The sequence below is a fragment of the Chiloscyllium plagiosum genome, unplaced genomic scaffold (assembly GCF_037043375.1).
Source record: "Chiloscyllium plagiosum isolate Xiang-an unplaced genomic scaffold, Cpla_swu_hap1 HiC_scaffold_47, whole genome shotgun sequence".
NCBI classification, from domain to species: domain Eukaryota; kingdom Metazoa; phylum Chordata; class Chondrichthyes; order Orectolobiformes; family Hemiscylliidae; genus Chiloscyllium; species Chiloscyllium plagiosum.
The window spans coordinates 22587232-22607017 of record NW_028270185.1 but is presented as its reverse complement, the minus strand read 5'-3'; the positions used below and the strand labels follow the sequence as shown (position 1 = coordinate 22607017).

Here is a 19786-nt window from a genome sequence, read left to right as displayed (position 1 = left end):
TGCACTACAGGCAGATTGAAGATGGAGATTGTATTTGCCAATGTCTCCTGAGCAGTTTCTGCAGCTATTTCTGCTCTTTGATGTTACCATTGATCCATGGCATCAAGAACAACATCAGCAGAATCAAGCAAGTTGGTCAAGTCTGTGCCTATGAATCTTGAGCTGGTTGGGTGTTGCGTTATGCTAAATCCTTGGGATCAGACTCTTGAAAATGAACTAGAATTCTAATGGAGAAATTTCATGAATTTGAAGGACTTTGCAGCTGAAACTAATGCCATATACACTCAATGAACTGCCTGAAACCTCTATGAGACTTAACCTTGTATATTTTCTGTTTAATTTGCATGAAAGTTAATTCTTAATCTATGATGCTTTTTTGTTTTCTGGTTACAGCAAATCCTGCGAGATTGTCCTTTAGGTTTTTCTTCTTCAGTAATAATCTGAACTGATTTCAACATGAAACAATTCAAGGCATCAGACATCATTTGCCCCTCAATTGGAGCTGCAAGTTAGAACCTCGGTTGTTTATCCAGAGCAATAACTCTTCTGTTTGGATTGGAATTTGTCAGCAGAAACCAAACCCAAGTATTAGAATGAAGATGGTTCAGGACTAGCTGCAATTGACAGCCAGAATTGAATGCTTGCAGTCAGATGTGAACTTGCTGGTGTCTGAACTGGTCAGATTAATGGGTGAATCTCTTCCCACACACACAGCAGGTGAATGGCCTCTCACCAGTGTGAGTGCGTTGGTGTGTCAACAGGTCCTTTGTGCTTTTAAAATGTTTCTCACAGTCAACACTTTTAAAAAAGTCTCTGATTGGTGTGAACAAATTGATGTGCCTGCAGATCCTTTGTGGTTTCAAAGCTCCTCTCACAGATGGAACATTTAAAAGGTCTGTCTTCACTGTGAACAAGTTGGTGGCTCAACAGATTGTATGACCAAGAGAAAGTCTTCCCATGCAAGTGAATGGCCTTTCCCCAGTGTAAGTGCGCTGGTGTGTCAGCAGATCTTGTTTCCTTTTGTACTTATTCTCACATTTAGGACATTTGAAAGGTCTCTCCTCAGTGTGAACAAGTTGATGTGCTTGAAGCTTGGATAACTCAGTGAAAGTCTTTACACACATTGAGCAGGTAAAAGGCTTCTCCATGGTGTGAATACATAGATGTATCACAAGGCCAGACGACTTACTAAATACCTTCCTACACACAGAACAGGAGCATGGCCTCTCACCAGTATGACTGCGTTTATGAATTTCCAACTGGGATGGATAGTTGAATTGCTTCTCACAGTCCCCACATTACCATGGTTTCTACATGGTGCTGGTGTCTTTCTGTCGTTCCAGGTTGGATGATCAATTGAAGCCTTGTCTGCACAATGAGTACACAAACAGTTTCTCTTCAAAATGAATTGGTAATTTTTTTTAGGCTGTGTAACTGGTTAAAACTCTTTATAGTCAGTCCATTAAAACACTTTCACATGGAGCTGTGTATCTCTGTGATTTCCATGTTAAACTGATATTTGAAATCTTTTCCCACAAGCAGTCATCCTTCTATACTCAATGACTGCTGACATTCAGAGACAGATGGATTAAGTAATTTGTTAGATCTTGACATGGTGTTTGATTTGAGTTTCCAGTCTGTTTTTCTCATTCCCTATTGAAACATAAAACATAGAAATATAAAAGATAGGAGCAGGAAGAAGTCATTTGGCCCTTCAAGCCAACTCTGCCATTCATCACAAACATGGGTAATCATCCAACTCAATAACCTAATCCTGCTTTCTCCCCACAAACTTTGATCCCATTCACCCAAGCACTGTATCTAGTTGCCTCTTGGATACATTCAATGTTTTGGCATCAACTACTTCCTGTTGTAATGAATTCCACAGGCTCACCACTCTGGGTGAAAAAATGTCTTCTCATCTCCATCCTAAATGGTCTACCCCAAATCCTCAAACTGACCCCTGGTTGTGGACACATCCATCATTGGAAAATCCTCCCTGCATCTGCCCTGTCAAATCCTGGTAGAATTTTATAAGTTTCTGTGACATACCCACTCACTCGTCTGAACTCTAGTGTAAACAATGCTAACCTAGTCAACCTGACCTCATACATCAGTTCCTTCACTGCACTCACTCTAGAGCAAGAGCATCCTTCCTCAGAAAAGGAGACCAAAATTGCATATAATATTCTTGGTGTGACTTCACCAAGGTCCTGTATAACCGCAACAACATATCCCTGCTCCTGTACATGAAACCACTCGCAATGAAGGCCAACATACCATTTGCCTTCTTTCCCGCCTGCTGCACCTACATGCTTACCTTCAGTGACTGGTGTACAAGGATAGCCAGGTCCTGCTGCATATTCCCCACTCCCAATTTACAGCTATTTAGATAGTAATCTGCCTTCTTGCTTTTTGCTTCCAAAGCAAATTATCTAAATTACACTGCATCTGCCATTGATTTGCTAACTCACCCAACCTGTACAGATCATGCTGAAGGATCTCTGCGTCCTCATCACAGTTCACCCTTTCACTCAACTTGGTATCATCTGCAAACTTTGAGATGTTACATTTTGTTCTCTCATCCAAATCACTAATATAATTTTGAATAGCTGGAGTCCCCACACCAATCCCCAGTGGCACCCCACTAATTACTGCCTGCCAATTTGAAAAGGACCCATTAATTCCTACTTTTCGTTTCCTCTCTGCCAACCAGTTTTCTATCTGTCTCAATGCACGTCCTCCAATCCTATGCATTTTAATTTTGCATAATAATTGCTGATAGGGGACTTTGTCAAACATTTTTGAAAGTCCAAATATACCACATAAATTGGCTCCCCCTTGTCAACTCTACTAGTTACATCCTCATAGAACTCACAAAATTCATCACAGTAAGTAGGAACATAAAACAGGAGGAAGCCATTCAGCCTAGATATTTATAGTCGATCTGAATCTTGAATGCATCTAACCACTTTTGTCCTGTAATCCTCAGTAATCTTGATTTACAAAAATCTGAAATACACAGCTTTGAAATTTCTGATTAACCCGTATTCTCATCAGCTTCTGAAATGACAGTGTTTCACATTTACACCTCCTTTTATGTGAAGAAGTGCCTCCTGACAACACTGTAGAGCAGCACTGAGTTCAATGTTACATTCCTTGTCCTCACCAGAGGAACTAGTCTCTCTCTAGTTTGTCCTTTCAACATATTTAACACCACCTCCTCACCCCCCAAAAAATTAAGTCTTAATGTTCCATATTTCAGAGGAATATGAGCCTGAAAACTTGTACAAAGGTTAAACTCTAAGTGCAGACTAGAAATTCTGAACAGACAGTTTTGGTTTCTCGTGAATTTTCCCCCTCTTCTATCTACAAATCTCTCAAACTGACAATGTTCTTTCCTCACCTTCTTGTGGTTTGACTTAAAGATAGGTTGCAAGTTTAGATTTTTCTCCCTTTCTTTCCTAAAGGTCTCTTATGATACTGGGACTCCACTTCCACCCTTCAAGTACCATGACCAATCACAGAACATGCTTCATCCTTGCCTCTCAGAAGCTTTGAACTATCTTTCTGTTGACTCCCAGGGCAATCAATTACCATTCACCTACATTATACTACCAGATTCAGCTGAGAGGCTGAGAGTGAAAAGAAAGGTGACACCATTGAATCTGAGCTGGGAAACATAATTGAAGAAATCTAGTTCCGTTTATAAACCAAAATATTTAACTTCGAAATGAAACAACAACTTGGGTGACAATTGTAGATTGTGTGTGAAAAACGTCCAATTTAATCAAACTTTTTAATTATTATCATACACGAACTTTCCTCTGCACTGTTCATAAAATTAAAAATCACACAATACCAGATTATAGTCCAATCTTGCTCCACTAGCTACCTGACGAAGCAGCACCACTCCGAAAGCGTGTATGTCCAAATAAAATTAATGAACTACAACCTGGTGTTGTGTTATTTTTTAACTTTGTCCACTCCAGTCCTACACCGGCACTTCTACACCGTATTCATGAAATGGCAGTTGGACATACCCAGAATGCATGGCGAACCGGAATACGCCTTATCAATAACCGGAGACAAACTGCGCAGACGCCGTCTCCCCCTCCCCCCCACAAACACCAACCCAGTTAACGCCCGCCAGCACGGCGCACGCGTAGTGCGACACCAGATTGCACGGGAGCGAGCGGAGCTTCAGGGACCTCGAGTCTCACTGGTTCAGGGGCCTCGAATCAAAGCAGGCCCAGCGGTGAATGTGCGTCGTGAACCGGGCTGTAGGATGCACGGGAGCATCATTAAATAGATGATGCTTTGCCTTCTTGATGCAAGCCGCCGCCTCCTCGGTTTTCCTCCCGTTTCAACTGTGTCTGACTCACAACAAAGGAACTGCCCAGAATGCCTTGCGGTTAGCCCTACGGTGTACGCGCATTCTCAACGCCCGGTGAAGACGCGTGTTGGATAGAGTAGTTTCTGAGGCCTTATGAATTGTGGGAGTGGTGACTGCCATTACTCAGAACGGGCCACCATGTGTCTTTTATTACATTCTCACGGTAGGTCGGCGACTAGAAACAATTCACTTCTGCTTTTCCACAATTGCTACCCGACCTCATGCATGGTTGCAGCATTCTCGCTTTTTAATTTCCAACATCGGTAATATTTAAAAAAAAACATAAACCGGTTTGAATCAGGGTAGGCGTTGAATGCAGAAGATGTCCTTTTGCATGCTTCCACTTGCATGTTTTTTTCCGTTGGTTAGAGATGACGGAAGAGCTGCTGGGATTAACCTCAAATCATCTTGAACTTTAAAAAATGGTTAACAACTGCTAATGTCAGACTCTCATGGAAAGTAGACTTTAGCTGATATTCAGGGGGTTGCTAGATATACCCCCTCCAATATGAAGAACAATTTTAGCAGTAAATATTTTTCTGGAAGTTCTTAATCCATTCTCAAATATAGGTTCATAATGAATTGGTAGAATATGCATATCAGTAGTCAGACCAGTATCTATTGCCAGTCCCCTATGATCGTTTGAAAAAGTGATAGGCCTTCTGGGACCTTTTGCAGTCCTTGTGGTAAAGATAATCCATCACTTTCAATGGCCAATGTCCTAGTACCTGACCCACAAATGGGCAAATTCATTAAGTTTAGTTTCAAAAGTTGCTTTGTGTTTTGGGAATTCTCTTTTATGCTTCCTTTTTCCCCAATTTTACAGGCTTTTAGAAGGAGAATGTGTTGAGGTAAAGCATAAACCAAATGTCACATCAAGATCTGACAAAGTCTCTTGATTCATCAGCACATGAACATCATTGGCCTTTGAATATTGAAGCAAAGAACACTGTTCACTATGGAGAGAAACCATACATGTGTCCTGTGTGTGGACGAGGCTTCAGCCAGTCATCTAGTCTGTCAAGACATGAGCGCATTCATACTGGGGATAAACCCTGTAAATGTGGAGACTGTGAGAAGGAATTCAGTTATCCTTATGAGCTGGAAACTCATCGGTGTATTCACACCGGAGAGAGGCCATTTACCTGCTGTATATGTGGGAAGGGATTTATTCAATCATCTGCCCTATTGACGCACCAACGTGCTCATACTGGAGAGAGACCATTTGTCTGCTCTGTGTGTGGGAAGGGATTCACTCAATCACCCCATCTCACTGAACATAAACTCACACACTCTGATAAGAGACCATTTCAGTGCTCTGACTGTGAAAAAAGTTTTAAAAGCAAAAAGGATCTGCTGACACACCAGCGAGTTCACACTTGGGAGAGGCCATTCACTTGCTCAGTGTGTGGGAAGGGATTCATTGATTCATCCCATCTATTGCGACATCAACAAACACACACTGGGGAGAGGCCATTCACCTGCTCTATGTGTGGGAAGGGATTTGCTCAGTCATCCCATCTCATTGAACATGAACTTGTCCATTCTGATCAGAGACCTTTTCAGTGTTGTGAATGTGAGAAGAGATTTAAAAGTAAAAGGTACCTATTGAAGCACCAACGCACTCACGGTGGGCAGAAGCGTTTCACCTGCTCCCTCTGTGGGAAAGGATTCACTCAGTCATCTGATCTGCTGAGACACCATCAACTTCACCTGTGACTGCAGGGCTGGATTCTGCTGTTCATAATGCTGTTATTCACATCCAAGATTGAACTGTATTTGTTCCTACTGATGTTGATCACTTGTTTAACTGAGATGGAATTTGATATTTTGAGTAAATCAGGAAGCATTGTTGAAAGACATTAACCTAGATACTTTATAGGCCAGGTAGTTGTTTCAACAGAGTAAACTGAAGTTGTGCATCAGTGATGCGAAAGGAAATTGAAAATTCCAATGGACAATTTTCCTGTGTCCAGAACTCTTTGAAAAGAGCGTTAAAGTTTAAGAATTCTGACAGTTCCATCTCACTTAAGCTCAATTGCTCTCCAAGAAAGGGTAGAGGATGAAAAAAATGAAAGTTTGACTCAGCATTAGTCCTTACCAATGACACCACCTTAGGTTTCCTTACAAGCCGCACTCCTGACCTGAGCCCACCAGACCTGGCAGCACCAGACCTACCCTTAACACAACATTCTGACCTCACCTGTGATGACAACTCTCCAACTTACTGTAAGCACTCATCATCTTACCGTGCATTTATGTCTTACTTTCACTTGGCACCCTAATTCCCTCAACTACCAGTATGCTCCACCTCATCCACCTGTCACCCTTCAACTGTTTCCAACGTACCCTCTCACTTAGTCTTTCACGTCTCTGCTGGAAGTTTTAAACTTCAGAATACAGCACTCTACTTTAAAAAAAGGTGCATGATTTCTACGATGATCAAGGATTCCTGGATAGGTTCATCATAGGAGACCCCTGTCCAGAAATCTGCAGCACCAAACCAGTGAATATTTTTTTTAATCTGACCAGATTCAATCTTAAAATCAATTAAATAAGAAGTTAAACTACATTAATCTGTATGGAATTTCTGGGCTATTGTTTTAGTTTTTGATTTTAATCACCTTGTTAGAGATTTAGATTAGATTACTTTACAGTGTGGAAACAGGCCCTTCGGCCCAACAAGTCCACACCGACCCGCTGAAGCGCAAACCACCCATACCCCTACATTTATCCCTTACCTAACACTACGGACAATTTAGCATGGCCAATTCACCTGACCTGCACATCTTTGGACTGTGGGAGGAAACCGGAGGAAACCCACGCAGACACGGGGAGAATGTGCAAACTCCACACAGTCAGTCGCCTGAGGCGGGAATTGAACCCGGGTCTCTGGCGCTGTGAGGCAGCAGTGCTAACCACTGTGCCACCGTGCCGCCCACATCAAACAATTATTTTATTCATTGTTGGGATATGAGTGTAGCTGGCTGGCCAGAACTTTTTGCCTGTCCTTAGTTGCTCTTGAAAGCTGGTGATGAGCTGCTGGTGACGAGCTGCTGCCTTGAACCATTGCAGTCCACATGCTTTAAATTGGCCCATAATGCCACTGGGGAGAGAATTCTAGGATTTTGACCCAGTGACGGTGAAAGAACAGTGATGTATTTCCAGTTCAGGATTGTGAGTGACTTGGAGGAGAACCTGCAGGTGGTGGTGTTTCCATGTATCTGCTGGCCTTGTCCTTCCTTCCAGGTGGAAGTGGCTGTGGGTTTGTGACAGGAGCAGAACCTCCTGAATGCCATTCAGGATCACACTGAGCGGGATAGTCAGTGCTGCAATCTGTCCTATATCTCTTCACTGGCACAATCTTCTGATGGCCCAGTAGCACTTAATTGCTTTGTGGCTGTCATGTACAGCCAGCTCCTGGCCTGGCTGGAGCTTCCTCTTAATCCAATCAGCTGGTAATCAGAAAAAGGGCATGACCAAAACGCCGAGCTGACGTGGGTACCGTTGCAGTGCCCGCAAATGAACGGCCGTCTTGCAGTAACATGTAAGCACCTTTGCTCATCACGGGTGCAGGTGAGCATTCCATGGTTGACCTGGCAATGCCTGCAGGTAAATTGTTTCTGGGCGCATAAGGCATTTGTGAGGACCAAACACCAAACTGCAGTCAGTGTTTGTAGGAGCACCTGGTACGGTCCTTTCCGAGGAACGAGCTAGGGGCGGTCCAAGTTTTTGATCAGCACGTGCTCTCCTGTCTGCAGGTTGGGAAGTTTATTTGGGTCGTTCGAATCCCGGTTGACTGCTTGAGGCGGTGATCAAAAGGCGTTCCTGACCTGTGAGTGAAGGAACTTTAGAGACGAGATTAGCTGCCAAAAGCATGCCTGCATTTCCTCTCCCATAATATTTAGGTCTACGCGGGTGGTTGGGTTTGTATCTGCATCCCAAGGGGTCCTATTGGGTCTGCCGTAGATTATCTCGGCTGCCGACAGCCCAGTGGTCGAGTGTGGGGTAATCCTCATGATACAGGGCCAAAGGCGCAAGACCTTCAACCAGTTCAGGCCCATTTCACATGCGAGCTTAGTCAGTTTGGTTTTAAGGGTCCCGTTTGCCCTTTCCACTATGCCTGACACCTGGGGGTAGTAGACGCAATGGAGGTGCTGCTGGATATGTAACACTTCACACAGCTCTGTGTTAACTTTCCCTACCAAGTGGGCGCCATTGTCTGAACTAACCTGTCGGAGCACCCCAAACCCTCAGTATGATCTCTGTTAGGAGTAATCATACCACCATTGAGGTAGTGGGAGAAGCCTCAATCCGTCTACTGAAGACATCAATAACAACAAGGCAATACTTATTATAATGTACACACGGAAGTTCAATAAAATCAAACTGAATACATGCAAATGGACCCACTAGCAAGTGAGGTTTTCCTGTTACATACTGCACCCTAGACTGCATTATTTTGCTGACATATCAAACATAATCTGACATACTTTTGAACTGCCTTGGCTAGTCAGGGGTGCCACCAGGTCCGCAACATGATTCTACTCAACTCCCCCCTTGCCAAAGTGTGTATCAGTATGAAGGCAATCAACGAGCATTGTTAATAAGGTATCAGGTATACGTGCTTGACCGGCTGGAGTGATCCCATGCGTCTTCCATATCTGCTTTTCTGAATCGGGGTGTCTCCCTGTAAACACCACACCGTGACAATGTCTGAAATATCTTTTGTTTTTGAGGCAGGTTTTCGGTTGGGTGCCTGCCGGTTAATAGTGGAGACAATTGAATTGCAAGCCCTTGCCACATCCTTGGCGGCTTGGTCAGCTCTGTCATTGCTATGGCTGACATCTGTAGTGTCTGTGACGTGGGCAGCATGTTTGATTATGGCCAATTGCTTCAGGAGGAGGATGGCCTTAAGGAGATTTTGGACATAAAGTGTGTTGTGAATACGGATGCCTGAAGAGGTCAGGAATCCTCGCTGGGACCATAGCTGGCCAAAGTTATGGGCCACGCCAATGGTGTACCATGTATCTGTGCAGAGATTGACCTTTTTCTCTGTGGCCAGGATATAGTCTTCCCATTCAATCTCTTAACATTACAGATGCATTGTTTTTAATTTTCCACAGCTATAGATTCGGGCAAGGTTCCATTTGATTAGAAAATAGCAAATAAATCCCTTCTCTTTATAAAGCGATGGAGACAGAAAACGGGAAACAACAAGCCAGCTTAACATCTGGCATAAGGAAAATGTAATAATTTGTTCTGAAAATTATCACAGGGCACTTAAATTCAAGGTAATTTGGCAGAGTTAGTATGATTTACCAAAAGAAAACTCACGTGGAACTCACCATGTTGTAAAGATGAATTAGTAAATGTACTGTACTTAAATTTCCAGAAGACGTTTGATAATGTTTAACATCAAAGATTATTGTGGAAAATAAACATCCATGGTGTAAGAGGTAACATATTGACATGGTTGGAAGATTGGCTGGCTAACCGGAAGCAGATGGTGGGTATGAATGGGTCTTTTTCAGCTTGGCAAGGTGTGCCACGGGAGTGTGACCTCAACTGGCTACAACTTATTCTCAGTGACTTAGATGAAAGGACACAACGTAAGATTGATCATGACATAGTGATAGATAGGAAAGTAAGTTGTAAAGAGGACAGAAGAAGGCTATCAAAAGATAGAGTTTGGTTACGTGAGTGGCCAAAGATCTGGCAAATATGAAATATGTGGAAATTTACCATTTTGCAGGATAAATGAAAGAAAATGGTGAGAGATTGAACGTTCTGAGATGGAAAAGAAGTGTCCTCATACATGAATCACAAAAGGTTGATGTGCTGGTACAGCAAGTAATTAGGATAACTAATGGAATGCTATTGTTAATTGCAAGGAGAGTTGAACACAAAATTAGGGACATTATGCTTAATTTATATAGAGTACTGGTGAGACCACATTTGTAAGTCTGCATAGTCAATTTATTCAAGGAAGGATATAAGTGCATTGGTGGCATTTCAAAGAAGGCTTACCAGACTAATGGCTGGAATTAGGGGGTTGTCTTAGTAGAAAAACCTAGGCAGGCTGGATTTTAGAAGAGTAAGAGAATACTTGATTCAAATATATAAGCCCCGGAGGAGTTGATATGGTAGACGTGGAAAGGATCTCTTCTAGTTTAAAATGTTTTCATTGACAATTCAAAATAGAGATGAGGTGAAATGTTTTCTCTCAAAAGGTCATGAGTCTTTGGAACTCTGTTCCAGAAAAAGTAGTTGAAGCAGAGACATTGAACGTTTATTTAATACAGGAATGGTTTGATTCTTGGTACACAATCTTGACAAAAATTGGATAGAATAACCACTTATTATCATTTGCACGTTTTACAAAAATAATAGTGAAAAGTGTTTAAGTTGCCACACCATGATGCCTACATTAGTAACAGAAGACATATATAATTTTTTTAAAAACTTGTTTTCTTAAAATAAAATCTACCTTAGTTCAATGCCCAGCTCTTGGGTAAAGAAAAAGCCAGTACTGCTGCAAGACCATCACGTAGGGCTGCTGGAATACTGGGCCAGGAGCCGCCACTGAAGCAGGTCGTCCACGCCACAAGACTCCACAAAAACTGCTCCAAGGACCTATCTCATTGCTGATCATGGGAAGACATCACAAAAGCTGCCCAAAGGATTCCAGGGCTGCTGGATACTAGGAAATCACCTCAATGTTGAGCTACCACAAGCCTCTGTCGATGTGGCAGCCGATACCAGATTCCAGAGTCCCACTCTGGACTCATCAGCTGCCTCGCTGCTGTCCTCCAGATCTCATTCTGGGGGAATTTGAAATAGAGTTGTTTCAGCCAGAGGATAGTGAGAATCTGGAATTCACTGCCAGGTAGGAAACCTTACAACCTTCAAAAAGTACTTACAGGAGCACTTGAAATGTCATGATATTACATTACAGTGGAAACAGGCCCTTCGGCCCAATATGTCCACACCGACCCGCCAAAGCGCAACCCACCCATACCCCTACATTTACCCCTTACCTAACACTACGGGCAATTTAGCGTGGCCAGTTCACCTAACCTGCACATCTTTGGACTGTGGGAGGAAACCGGAGCACCCGGAGGAAACCCACGCCGACACCGGGAGAATGTGCAAACTCCACACAGTCAGTCATCTGAGGCGGGAATTGAACCCGGGTCTCTGACGCTGTGAGGCAGCAGTGCTAACCACTGTGCCACCGTGCCGCCCACTGTGTGGATGGTTGATGGGGTTTTTTTTGTCAGTGCAGACTTCTGTTCTGGCAAAGATGGGATAGAATAGTCACTTATTATCATTTGCAAGTTTTACAGAAAAAACTGAAAAATGTTTAAGTTGGCACACAACAATGCCTATATTAATAACAGAAGACATACATGATTCTTTGACAGCAGTCTACAGTAAGTCCAACCTTAGTATGAGATTATAATGAGGTAGTGGCTATGGACTTGAATATGTGGAACAAATAAATAATTTCCTTTTATACCTTGTATATTTAACAACCAGATTTTGTCTGATAACAATAATACGTAGTAAAGATAAGAAAATAATTGTAGATAAGATAATAGAAACCGGACTTGGAACACTGGCACAATTCTCACTGATAATGGGGAGGGAGTTTTGTTAATGATGAATTCACGTACAAATATGAATGTAATAGTTACAAGTATAGCAGCAGAAAGCCCTTCTAATTCAGCACCGCCCTCATGATCTGTCCCATTTGTTCATCTTCCTTCTCACCTATCCGCTGCACCCTCCCCTCTGACCTATCACCTTTGCCCCCACCTCCATCCACCTGTTGCATTCTCAAATACCTCCCCCCCCCCCCCCGCCCACCCCAGCCCCAGCCCCCTCCCCCTCCCCCTCCCATTTATCTCTCCACCAGCAAGGCTCCGAGCCTCATTCCTGATGAAGGGCTTTTGCCCAAAACGTTGATTTTTCTGCTCCTCGGATGCTGCCTGACCCGCTGTGCTTTTCCAGCACCACTCTCTTGACTCTAATGTCCAGCATCTGCAGTACTTACTTTCGCCTAGTGTGACCTTTCAGTTAATGGTAGGGTCCTGGGTAGTGATGTTAAACAGAGACCTAGGGGTACATAGTTCTTTGAAAGTTGTGTCACAGGTAGACAGATTTTATAAGGCATTATAAGGTGCTTGCCTTCATTGTTCAGAGCATTGAGTATAAGAGTTGGGATGTCATGTTGAGATTGTACAGAGCATTGGTGAGGCCACTTCTGGAGTACTGTGTACAGTTTTGGTTGCCCTGCTATAGGAAAAATCAAAATTGCTAGAATATTATTAAATTTGAGAAGCTTCACGAAATATTTACCAGGATGTTGCCAGGACTGGAGGATTTGATTTATAAGGAGAGGTTGGATTGGCTGGGAATTTCTTTTGACTGGAGCATAGGAGGTTGAGGGGTGACCTTATAGAAGTTTATAAAACCATGAGGGACATAGATAAAGTGAAGAGCAAAGTTAGTTTTCCCCTAGGGTGAGGGAGTTCAAAATAGGGGTCATATATTTAAGGTGAGAGGAGAAAGATTTAAAAGAACCTTTTCACACAGAGGGTGGTTGTAAAGTGGAATGAAAATGGTAGATGTAGGTACAGTTAGAACATTTAAAAGACATTTGGATAGGTACATGAATAGGAAAGGTTTACAGGGATTGGGACTAAATGCAGGCAAGTGGGCCTAGTTTAGTTTGGGCAGCTTGGTTGGCATGGGGTGTTTCCATGCTGTATGACTCTCAAACTGGGTTAGACCCAATACATTATCACTGCCTAGCTGGTATAAAGTGGTTAAGTGACACTGCAAGAATGTAGCTAGTATCTTATATGGAAAGATGCAGGTAAAATGAATTGTGATAAGGTAGTATAACAAGTTACTGTCTGAAGGATGTCAGTTGGATTCTACCAGAGCAGACTAGAGATCAAAGTTATCAGTTATAATAAGAATAAAGTACAAAGCACTTATTGTATTTGAATCTGGAAGATTGTATCTCAGCCTGACTAGTTGTGCATTCTCCCCTGCAAATGCTCAAATAAAAAAGGGGAAAACTAAAAACAGAGTCTCAAGTGATCTGTAAGAAAATCGGAGGATGTATGAACTCTGGTGAATCTCCCCTCTTCAGAACCATGGCCAAGATGATTATAACAGTCAGCATGTATGGAAATGAGGCCTCAATTGATCATCTACCCTGAAGAGACAAAAGGGCACCTTCATAACTGAGAATCCATAAAAATTTGGAAACTATGGGAAAGGATACAGTTCCCTTTAAAAACTAGAAGTTAATTGATGTAGTCACACCAGAAACAGACTGTTCTGTTGTGGGAACAGGTTCTCTCTGCTATCAGCCTTCTGGCACACCAGCTTGTACACTTTCATACGTAGGAAAAATTCAAATGTAAACATGATTTGGTGGCGCATTAACAACTTTACTCTGGGGGAGTGACTGTTGAGCTGTATTGTATATGACAGAGATTTACTTAGTCTCTAGTTGAATTATTTCCGATCCTTCCTGTATTTTCTCCTTGCAGTTCATATTGTTATGACCCCAGCATTGATCATAATAATGGACACGTCAGTTCCCAGAATGAAACCCAGCTTGACAAACCATAAATTCAACTTTCCCTTTTATTTAACACAATGGTCAAGCATAGTTCAGTGTAATGATGAAAGGTCACTGGATTTTAAGTGGTAACTTTGTTTTTCTCTCTACAGATGCTAGCAGACCTGATGCATTCCTCTAGCACTTCCTGTTTTTGTTATATATTCACAAGAGGCTGCCAATGTAGTTTTAGCAAAATAACATGAAAGTTTCTTATACAAAGAAAATACAAAGTATTGGAATGATCTTATTACAAACAGCATTCAATGATGTTACCATCATTGAACCCCTGCTATCAACATCTTGGGGGTTGCCATTGTCCAGAAATTCGATAGAACTCACCGACAGTGGCAGATGAAGTTTAATCTAGATAAATGTGAGGTGCTGTATTTTGGTAAGGGAAATCGGGACAGGTTTATATACTTAATGGTAAGGTCCTGGGGAATGTTGCTGAACAAGAATGCAGGTTCATTGTTCTGAATCAAACTGGAATCCCTTGACCTGTGAGACAGCTGTGCTAACCACTGAGTCACCATGCCACCCATTGATAGGGGGTGAGTGGGCATTGTTAGCTTGAGTGAGTAGACAAAAATCTCTCAGACAGAGGAAAATGTTGGACATTTTGGTAGGATGAATAAAAAAATCATATGAATTTCTTGAATTGTATAAGATCCTGAAATGTCTTGACAAGCTGAATGCAAAAACAAAGTTTCTTTCATTGGGCACACCATTTACAACTTAGCAGTCACTCTACAAGGACAGAGATAAGGAGAAACAGCTTCTTTCAAAGGCATGTACAGTTTTGGACCCCTTGTCCTCAGAAGGCAGTGAGACGAGAGTCTTGAAATCTACAGCACAGAAATAGGCCCTTTGTACATCAAAAAAAAATCACCAAACAATTCTAATCTCACTAGGTCCAAAGTCTTACATGCCTTAGCATCACAAGTGTACATCTGAATGCTTCTTAAATGTTATGAGGGTTTCTACCCCTCCCACCTATTGCGCTTGCCACACTCTGTTTAAATTCTTATATTCAACAAAAGAACTGTGAGGCAACTCTTAGTAACGATGCTCAATAATACTCATTTACTTGACACAATTAATATTAGAACAATAAAGTATGCTATAAGCTAACAATAAACACTACAAACTTATGCTTTAACTTAATTTTGCATAATCATATACACCACACTAGAACTTGGCTGGGCTCCATAAGACCCTCAGAAGGGTCTTGAGAATCTGCCAATGGATTGATCAGGTTCAATTATCCTGATAGAGTTTGGCAGCTTGATAGCAGGGTGGCCCTGAGAGTCTCAGGAGTGTCTTTCAGTGGTTATTCTTGAGTGACCCCCCTGAAAGGGATTTTGCAGCGATTCTTATCCTTCAAAACATTTCATGGAATTAGTCCGGACCCTAAATTTGCTGGTTGCTTTAAGGTGGATATTCCAGAAGTGATACAGCTGGCCCAACCATTTAGTTGTAAACAAAACAATGTATTTGCAGGATTACCGAATGAAGCACAAACAAAAGAGAAGAGAGTGCAGAAAAATTTAACCTATTTGAAAACCCAGCAGATTGTCCCAACTTAATTATGCTAATCCAAACACTTGCAACAATCCCCATAAAATGCTCCTTGCCAAAAAAGGTCAAATCAAACACAGTGTCTTACAGGAGAGATATCAGAGAGAGGGAGGATCAGGATGGACCTGCTTCTTTCGGTTCAGCAGCTTCACAACTGACTGCTTACAAAAGCCAAGCCAAACCAGAGAGAAGCTGAGCTGGAAGAACTGGCAACTCCCCTTTCATTGTACAAGTGTTTTCTGAAAGCCTTTTGCCTGAGGCAGTATCTGTTAGCTATAATCAAATTGGCCCTAAAACCCTTCAAACCTAGACCTCCCCGAGTCTGTGTCCTTATGACCACTTTGAAAAAAGAAACCAAGGACACCAGAACTTTGTTAAAAGAGCAGCATCATCACACACCCTTTCAGGGGGCTCTTGAGAATCTGCCAATGGATTGATCAGGTTCGATTATACTGATAGGGGTTGGCACGTTGATGGCAAGGTGGCCCTTAGGCGTCCATAATGTTAGGTGCTGGGAGCATATAGCCTTCTCCAAACGAGGGTGCTAGGCACCTCCAAGTCTGGGAAATGAATCAATGCTCCCAATTGTCCCAAAGGCGATGTTCCATTGTCCCATGCAAGTCCAACTTCAGGTGTGTATTGCAGGCTTTGCAGCTGTCTGTTTGCAAACCGATGTGGGTAGCTGCAGCCTGTCTGCATTCTGCAGCATGGGGATTGACATTGTCACTTTAGTCACATCACATTTCCCAGCATGCTGTAATATCTGGCCACTTTATTGAAGGTCATCATAAATCAATTATTTTGGCCGGCCTGTCCAGCCACATACTCATCCAGGCAGTGAGTTGTGGATTCTCAACACTGTCTGGCTGAAAAAAAATTATTGAATATTTGCATTTGTTGATGGATCCTTGTTAGGCAGGAGAATCAAGGGTTATCAGGGTAGATGGGAATGTAGAATTCAAAATACAAACAAATCAGCCATGACCTTATTGAATGGTGAAACAGATTCAAGGGGCTGAATAATTACTCCTGCTCCTAATTTATCTGTTGGTATATAAAGGCTTTCTTTGGTGTTATAACAATTCTTTGATTCCACAGTGCTACTAAGTTGTGATTCCTTAGTGATGGATCTTGAGATCCCCCACTCAGTGTATATTCTGTTCTCTTGCCACTCAGTATGCTATTTTTCTCTTTTGTCTGTGCTATTTTTCTCAAATAGTGTTCAACATGCAGGGCTTCTGATCCATTGGCTGACGGAGATCATTGGGGGTAATCAGCAGAAGGTTTCAGAGCCTATATTTGATCTGATGCCATTAGATTTAACCATTGTTTGCATCTCTGCACCAACAACAAGTCCAGGAGGAGTGCATAATGGCATGATGTAAGGACAACAATCTCTTCATCAATGTCAGCAAAACGAAGGAGCTGGTTATTGACCTCAGGGAGTGAGGTGGAGGGCACGCGTCTGTCTGCATCAGTAATGCCGAGGTCGAGAATGTCAAGTTCCTAACAATCCCACCTGGTCCACCCACATTGATACTACTGTCAAGAAGGTGCAGCAACGTCTCTAGTTCCTCAAGAGGCTAAAGAAATTCAGCAAGTTCATCAAGATTCTTACAAATACTTATAGGTGCACTATCGAAAGTATCCTATCTGGATGCATCACGACATGGTATGATGACTGCTCTTCCCAAGCTCCAAAGAACCCACAGAGAGTTGAGAGCACAGACCAGTCCATCATGCAAACCAGCCTCCCATCCATTGACTCCATCTGTACTGCCAGCTGCATTAGGAAACTAACCAACATAATCAAAAACACCTCCCACCCCAATTTATACCCTCTTCTGTCTACACACAAATAGCTTCTTCCCCATTGTTACCAGAATTTTAAATGGACCTGTTCAATGTTCATATTGATCTCTCTCTGCACCTTCTTGGTAGCTGTAACATTGTAGCCTGTACTCTGTTCTGTTACCCAGGTGCACTTGTTTAGTGCAATCTGCCAGTAAAACACATAAGGCCAACACCTATCACTGTTCTTGGGTACGCATGACAGTAATAAATCAAATCAAATCAAAGCAGGAGAGAGGCACTGGAGGAAAGCCGTGGACCAGCTGGGGAATGAGTTTCTTGGCTTACGATGTGTTGGATTTGGGTGGACAAAGTCAGAACTCACATGACACCAGGTTATAGTCCAACAGATTTATTTGAAATCACAAGCTTTCAGAACATAGCTCCTTTGTCAAGTGAAGTGAGAGAGAAGCACACAGACCTAGCTGAATAACAAGCAAAAGGACGGCCTATAAACTGATTAAATGGGGCAGAGAGAGATAATTACAAAGAATTAAAAATAAAGTGGTGCTGGAGGCAAACCAAATGCCTGGAATAATATGATAGATATAAGAGTTGAGGGACTAACCAAAGTAGTAAGTAATCCAAACTGTATAAACTAATTAAGGTCGAGAGATCATAACAATTCGTCATGGTGATAGTGTCAAAACAGGACAGTAAGGAAGATTTTGCAGATATAGGTGGGGTTAGGTATAACGCGACATGAACGCTTGATCACTGTTGAGGCCGTCTTCATAAGTCTTCACGGCATATACTCGTGACTCGGCCAATGTTGTCTATGGTATGATATAATGGCGAGAACATGCAGATGCGATGATAACGAACAAACAGACACCGACAACCATCGCCAGACAGGAATGTTCCCTCCCAGTCGGGGAACGGTTCAGCAGTCAAGCACATTTAGCCTCTGATCTTTGGGTAAGCGTCCTCTGATGTGGTCTTCGAGGTACACAACAAAGTAGAATTGCTGAGCAAAAACCAATAGCCAAGTTCCGTACCCGTTACATTGACAACAACATTGACATGGGAGCAAGCAAATAACATGCAAAAGTTGTTTTCATCAGTATACATTTTTAAAGACTTCCATCATTAGAGTATTATACAGACAGACGTTCTGTCAAAAGATATAATTCAGTCTTTATAGAGTTTACAACAACATTTAAACACGATTGCCGTCTGAGATGGAGAGAAACTGTAGTCGCTGGTGAGAAGGTTAAACGGGAGTCCAGAACAAAAGGGCAAAAGCTTAAAATTCAAGCCATGTTGTTTAAATGGAGGTAGGGTGGGGGAGGTTAAATGTTAAGAAGAACAAAGGGTTGTGGAAACCTGGAACTAGAAACAAGTCTGTAAATAAAGTTAAGCTACAGGTCAGGCATGATCTAACAGGAGGTGGAATGGCCTTCTCCTACACCTGTGCTCCACGTGAAAAGACTATGGAGCATTTTATTTCACAGATGTTTGTGTTTTGAACAAACGTTTGGGTTCTCCTCAATGTTATCTGCTGGCCACCATCTTGGTATGTCACATGGATTTCCACAAGATGCTACAGCAAATTCATGATATGGTCAATATCTCCTTTATAAACTGTTGTGTGTTTTCAGAGGAGAGTAGGTCTATATGGATGGCTCTTTCTAAGAAATGGTATTGACCGAATAGACTGAAAGGCCTTCTTCTTTTCTGTGTCATTGTATGATTTTATAAATCGCTGTGATGGGTATGGAATAAGGGGAGGGGGAAAACTCAAACAGTAGACGAGATCCACATGAATCACTGCTATTAATCATGCAAGTGAGGTGTTGACTTTCTTCACTACACTCAAACAAAATCACCACAGATTAGGCCCTGTGGAAGGGGGATTTAGATTAACGATTGAGATTAAAGGATTATTCTTCTAGAAAAGACAAACCTAAAAGAATTTGTACTTGTGAAGGGGAAAGTATTCTACCAAGGATAAAATTCAGCAGAATGTTTACTTCAAAATATTAGTATTCCACAAGGGAAAGACTGACATCACCAGTGACCTCCAATTGATCGATATGATTCAGAGGCTGCACACGATGGTTGAAGTTGAAGAGGTGTCTTCCATTGACTAAGATCTTGTAGCAGATTGGTTGAATCATAATCTGCATCTAACAAGATATAATTAAAAATGTATCAATAGTTGCCAAATTTAAAATACTCTTCTATGATTGATTAGATACAAAGTCCTGAGCAACAAAGGATAGGTGTTTACATTGGATTACCAGGCACCACTTGTTGGTAATTTTGGATACTTGCATTTAAAATGTGATGCTAAAGACTTTTTGTGACTCTAA

General features: G+C 42.1%; 2 protein-coding genes across 5 annotated transcripts in view; one reads left to right on the top strand and one right to left on the bottom strand.

Annotated features, from left to right (window-relative positions):
• The first annotated feature begins 4179 nt into the window (after positions 1-4179).
• Positions 4180-11105, top strand: LOC122542910 (uncharacterized). Its single transcript, XM_043681055.2, has 2 exons — positions 4180-4559; positions 5223-11105. Exon 2 carries the CDS (start codon positions 5264-5266, stop codon positions 6113-6115), a length of 852 nt encoding a protein of 283 aa, XP_043536990.2. The 5' UTR covers positions 4180-4559; positions 5223-5263; the 3' UTR covers positions 6116-11105.
• A 6702-nt stretch (positions 11106-17807) lies between these two features.
• LOC122542909 (galectin-9B-like) overlaps positions 17808-19786 on the bottom strand; it is a 31868-nt gene continuing 29889 nt past the window's right edge. For all 4 annotated transcript variants that reach the window (XM_043681053.2, XM_043681050.2, XM_043681054.2 and 1 more), the window contains one exon: positions 17808-19600. In XM_043681053.2, coding sequence (XP_043536988.2) covers positions 19454-19600 — 147 coding nt within the window. In that variant the 3' untranslated portion in view covers positions 17808-19453. The remainder of the gene's footprint in view (positions 19601-19786) is intronic.

Excerpts from the sequence above, each read along its gene's own strand:
- LOC122542910 (XM_043681055.2), top strand. The coding sequence starts at position 5,264 with ATGTCACATCAAGATCTGACAAAGTCTCTTGATTCATCAGCACATGAA.